The 6,103-nt window shown below is 37.0% G+C and overlaps 1 protein-coding gene across 1 annotated transcript; it reads right to left on the bottom strand.

The window, feature by feature from the left end:
• Positions 1 to 4,491: 4,491 nt before the first annotated feature.
• On the bottom strand, positions 4,492 to 5,493 carry P2RY10 (P2Y receptor family member 10). Its single transcript, XM_059911227.1, has one exon. It carries the CDS (start codon positions 5,476 to 5,478, stop codon positions 4,492 to 4,494), a length of 987 nt encoding a protein of 328 aa, XP_059767210.1. The 5' UTR covers positions 5,479 to 5,493.
• Positions 5,494 to 6,103: the final 610 nt, after the last annotated feature.

The following is a 6,103-nucleotide window of genomic DNA, read 5'->3' as shown; positions in this document are numbered from 1 at the left end:
TCTAAACAAAAAGAAAAAAAATAGGTCATGAAGAACCTAGGGGCAAGACGGGAATAAAGACACAGACCTACTAGAAAATGGACTTGAGGATATGCGAAGGGGGAAGGATAAGCTGGGACAAAGTGAGAGAGTGGCATGGACATATATACACTACCAAATGTAAAATAGATAGCTAGTGGGAAGCAGCCACACAGCACGGGGTGATCAGCTTGGTGCTTTGTGACCAGCTAGAAGGGTGGGATAAGGAGGGTGGCAGGGAGGGAGATGCAAGAGGGAAGAGATATGGGGATATATGTATATGTATAACTGATTCACTTCGTTATAAATAAGAAACTAACACACCATTGTAAAGCAATTATACTCCAATAAAAACGTTAAAAAAATAAAAATAAAAATATATGTTAAAAAAAAAGATTCCACCTGCCAGAAAACATAAAGAAAAGAAAAAAAGGAGAAGAAAATAAAACAGAAGAAAGGAAAATGAAAGCCAAAAAGAAAAAATATATAAAGAAAAGCAAAGTTAAAAAAAAAGAAGAATTTTTTTTTAAAGGAAAAAGAAAAAGAAAAAATCACATGGCTCCTTCTTTAGCAAGGCAGAGGAAGAGCATGGAAGATGATATCCACCAGCCTCCATCCCCAGAGAGTATCCCAGCAGGACCCTCAGACTGATGCTTTAGAATTTGCAACTGAGTCCCTTTCACAGAAAGTCTAAGCACTTTTCAAAGGGCTGCTTCTGCGCTGGGCCCTGGAGCAGGTGAGATCTATGTGAGGCCTTTAAGAGCCATTTTTAAGTTCACCATATCCCCACTGATGTTGTGGGCTCGAGTCCTGTTGGTCTTGAAAGCCTGATGTTTGGGAGGGGCTCATCTCTCAGATGTGGGCATTAAAAGTTGGGATGCCCAACGTCAGATACAGACCCTTTGCTCCTCAAGTTGAAGATCTGTGTTTTGAATTCCCTCCTGATTGTGGGTCACCATAGTGGGGGTGGGGTTTATGAGGAGGTTGTGTCTTAGCCTTTCCTACCTTCTTCAATGTGGTTTCTGTATCACTTTTCAATGTGAAGTGGTTCCTCCACTGGGTTTTTTGGCTTTTTTCAAAGGAAACTCTTCAGTATATATTTGTAGATTTGGTGTGTCCCTAGGATGAGGTGAGTTCAGGGGCTTGAACCAGAACTAGGCCTCTACATAGCCTCATTATAGCCTCATTACTTATTGCTCCCTCATATAGTTCTAGCCAAACTATAGTATTCAGTATTAGTCACCTTCCAGTTTTTTTATCTTTCCTTCCTTAGCTCAGGAGGATTTCCAATAAGAATGCTTACTCTTCTTTGGTATTTAAAAACAATTTTCAAACTTTTCTATCATGTAAGACCAAGTTCAAATGCAGTTTCTCAGATCAAGGAAATCTGCCCCCCCTCAACTCCAGAAGATCAGGAAATCTGCTAGTCTATGATACCAGCTCCTGAAATTTTGCTACTCTCCATCTTTCTCCTTAGTATCCAGTTTGAAATTCAGCTTCTGTAAACCAACTGTTCCCTCCCTACTTTACAAATTCTGCACAGTTTACTTGGACAAAGTAATACCTATATTAAAAAAAAGAAACCTATTTCCTGTTCCAAAAACAAAACTGTGGTTAATTATTAAAACGTCAGGAAGTGAAAATAACTAAATTATTAATTGATGGTAAATTTGGAACTTTGGGAGATTAATTAACTCTTTCAAAGCCTTAGAGAATAATAGTATACTTTTACTTGTAATTACATATTGTGTTTCTAATGTACTTAAAGGCACAGTATTACCTCTAAAGAGTTAATATGACACCCAAACTACTTACTAGTTAAAAGAGGAATGTGGTTTAAAATTTCTATTTAAGAAGTACCTTACTTTTATGGTGGGTTACATTCCTGGAATACATGCAAAAGCATGTGAGGAGAAACTGATTTTCTTATAGAAGCAGTTTTATAATAAGTGAGTTCAATTTTCAAATAAGAGAATGATGCTTAATTTTTTTTATAAAAATGACCTCATGTTCCATAAAGATTATCTATCAATTTAATCTATGATAAATGCTATATCTATAGTCTGTGCTAGTAATTAAAGCTTTCTCAAAGTAAACAGCATAACCAATCATGCATAAACTGCATTTAAGATCATATAGATTATTGTACAACTTTACTGTATTCCTCAAAATCCCTTCCTTTTTTTAAACCAAAACTATCACAAAACTAAAGAGTATTTCATTAAGGTTATGAGATTCTGAATGGTTTATAATTGGATTGTAATAGGCGTCTTACAGAGATTTTTGGGAAATGTACAGATTTTTTGGGTGGCTTCTTGAAAAGCTGATTCAAGGATATATGTTCTGCTATCCTCTTTGTCTCACAGAATGTCCTTGTTCAAACTGGTCATTGTAATACCTTAAAGTAGCCTCATCTATTTCTTGAGCTGTTATTTCATTATATCAAGCACTGTCACCTTTCCCCCTAACATTATATAAGGCAAACCAGCCTTTAAAATTCAAGAACGAATCATTGCTTGTTTTGAAGTTATCTTTTTCTCTCTCATTACAATGGAGATTCACATGTCAGAAGAGGCCCAAAGATTCCTCTTTAATGGTGGACAGATGAAATTTAATTTGTTCACTAACCCACAAATCTGGTGCTTGAAGCACAGCCTCTTGTCAACAACGTGAAAGGAGGGAATATGAAGTGTCACTATTTAGAACTGAGGTTCCTTTTGTTCACAAAGATAACAGGATGTGTAGTTCCAAGTGGGTTTCTTTCAAAATAATCTCCTTAGAGTAGGGTTGCCTATGCATATCTGGAAACCCTCTTTAGGCTATGCCTTTAGATGCTGGTTAATAAAGCACAAAAAAAAAAAAACAGTTTCATTACTTTACAATTACAGAACTCTCTTCTTCCCTAGAAAACATGTTTTTTTTTCCCTTTTAATTCCTCCTTTTTCAGTTGTCCCTACTTCCTTTTCCATAGACATTGTATTCAAGTGGATATCTGAGGACTACCACTTCCCTTCTCCTCCCTGCACACCAAGTGTCTATGCTACTTAAACTGCAGGAATAAAAAAAAAAATGAGAGTGATGGATTGAGCTTCATAAATGCCAACCTGAGAATCTGAGGATTGCTTGTATTTAAAACCTCCATAGTAATTCTGAAACAGTAGCCATAACCTTTAAAAAAAAAATGAAGATAAGATTGCCAGAAAGAAGACATACACTTTTCTCCCATTCATTCATGATGTGATAATATTATGCTTCCTATACAATTCTGTAAGCTCTGCTCACAGAGAAGTTTCTTAATAAACACAAATCTGTTCAGAGTGATGCATAGTAATGTTTAAGAAGAAAGGTTGGGTGAACTCAAAAAAATCTAAATTTTACAGAATGCTTACCTTCCAGCCTTATAGATTTTTTTCTTTCTTCCATTTATGGGTTTATATTACCAACATTAAGACTTAAAGTATATTTTGTGTTAATGAACTATTTGTGTGTCTTATACCCCTGATCATCAGGACTCTGTAGTTTGGAACAGTATTAGAACAACCTATTTATTATTTGATACCTTGCAACCTGAAGCCTGACACACCATCCCCACAAGCCACAGACTTTTCAAATAATCTTTGACAAATTGTACAGAAATGGTCTTGGTCTTGGATGGCTTAACTTTAGTCTGTGTTTTCACCATTCAAACCAAGTTTAGCATTAACCTAGTAATAATAACACAAATAGAGGCAATAACTTAAGCATATGTGGTGTATTCAGGACAAATTTTGACTCACCACTGATTATTTCCAGGGAAGTTGTTTCATCTGTCTGAGGTTCCATTTATTCATTTGTATTGGAATCTTCCACAACTTTATTAGAAGAGCTAGATGAGATGCTATATGTGAAAGTACCCAAGAAAGTGGTAACTCAGAATACAATAGACATCCAATATATTTTCAATGAATGAACAAATTCCTATGCCCTTTATTCAATAAGAGGTTTGTGTCCTAAAATTGATGCACATGTTGCTTCAACATTCACACCCCCTTGCCTGTGCATTTATCACTTAGAAAGACTGGAGATATTTTGCTCTCATTCACAAATAATGGTCTTCGTATGAAAGAGATTTGCTTTTAAATTCTGGAAAAGATTCATGCATTTATTGTATCATTAACAACATCACATTTACTAAAGAAAGGTTTAAGATAAAATATCCAATTTCCATTTGTTTCAAACATCTGTAAAGCCTTGATCTAGATCTCTTAAGTAAGAAAGTGCCTTGAATTTCAAAGAGGAAACATACAACTCCCATCTTCCCTTCCTCTCCCACATTTTTCACACTCTCCCTCCACCATCACATCCCTGTGACCACAACTATTTATGTTGTTCCCAAAGTTCAATTAACGAAATTGTCTGGCTGGTCATTTTCACCTTTGGAAAAAGCCAGGAAACATAGTTAAACAAAGCCATAATCAAAGAGCTATTTTATTTTTAACCAATCATTGAAGAACCACTCTCCCTGCTCATTAGGCGGGAACGAGTCAGGGAGCTGCCATGGCGGGATAGTTGGTCACGAAACTCTGAGGCCATGAAGTAGTAGAGAATTGGATCCAAAAGGCAGCAGAGACTTGCAAGGCATAGACAAAAAGGGTGGAAATACAGTGAGCTTTGGACAATGGGACAACTGCTAATGATGGTTTCCTTTACCATGGTGTAAAAAATAAAGTTAATATGATACGGAGTGAAGCAGATGAAGAAGACTGCAGCACACATGTAAACCATCCGCAGTGCTTTCTGCCTCTCACTGATTCCCTGGAAAGCCACTGGTGGTTGTCGCAAGGATATAGTGGTTTTCCAGGTACACCATGCAATGATGACTACTGGGATCACAAATCCTGCCAGCTCAGCAGCTGTAATCATCCCAACCAAAGCCATTGCATTCAGTTTCCTGTAACCAAGATCAGCAAAGCAGGACTCAGTGTTGTTGGCTAAGTCTGTGCTTCTCATGATGGGAAATGGCAAACAGGCAGTCCCCACGATGACCCAGACGGCAGCACTGATGCCCACATCATACCTACGCTTCCAGTCTCTGGCCCTGAAAGGCTTGAGAAGAAAGAAGCACCTCTGAAGGCTGATGCATGTCAGAAAACAAATGCTGGCATACATGTTGAGATACTTCAGGTAGAAGCACAGTAGGCAAAGGGCCCTCTGGAAAGGCCAATGGTGGCTGATGTAATAGTAAATCCGGAGGGGTAAGGACAGTACGTGAGCAAGGTCAGCCACAGAGAGGTTGATCATGAAAATGATGGCTTTATTTTTCTTGCTGATGAAGCGGCACAGAACCCACAAGGCTGCACTGTTGGCCAGTAGACCAGGGATGAATATGAGGATGTAGGTGGTGGCGTAGAGGGAGTATTGAAATGTCAAATTAGTGACATTGCAGCGAGTCTCAGCATTGCTGGTACTGTTGCTGCCCATCTTGAATATTTCAGTATATTCATCAAGGTAAGCCGTGAAGTTATGATCCCTGCCCAAAACAAAACAAAAGAAAAAGGGTATAATGGTTAACCAGTTCTTTAGCTGACACCCAGATTTTTTTAAATTGAAATATAGTTGATTTACAAAGTTTCAGGTGTACAGCAAAGTGATTCAGTTATATCAGATTATTTTCCATTACAAGTTATTACAAGATATTGAATATAGTTCCCTGTGCTACACAGTAGGTCTTTGTTTTTTATCTATTTTATATACAGCAGTCTGTACCCCTTAATCTCAAATTCCTAATTTATACCTCTCTCCCTTTCCGCTCTTGTAACTGTAAGTTTGTTTTCTATGTCTGTGAGTTTATTTCTGTTTTGTAAATAAGTTCATTTGTACCATTGTTTTAGATCCCACATGGAAGTGATATCATATCATATTTGGTTTTCTCTGTCTGACTTACTTTACTCAGTATGATAATCTCTAGGTACATGCATGTTGCTACAAATGGCATTATTTCATTCTTTTTATGGCTAAGATTTATATATATATATATATATATATATATATATATATATATACACACAAAACCACATCTTTACCCATTCATCTGTCGATGGACACT

Source organism: Balaenoptera ricei, chromosome X (genome assembly GCF_028023285.1).
Source record: "Balaenoptera ricei isolate mBalRic1 chromosome X, mBalRic1.hap2, whole genome shotgun sequence".
Lineage (NCBI taxonomy): Eukaryota > Metazoa > Chordata > Mammalia > Artiodactyla > Balaenopteridae > Balaenoptera > Balaenoptera ricei.
The sequence above is the reverse complement of the archived record's forward strand: the minus strand, read 5'-3'. Positions and strand labels throughout refer to the sequence as shown.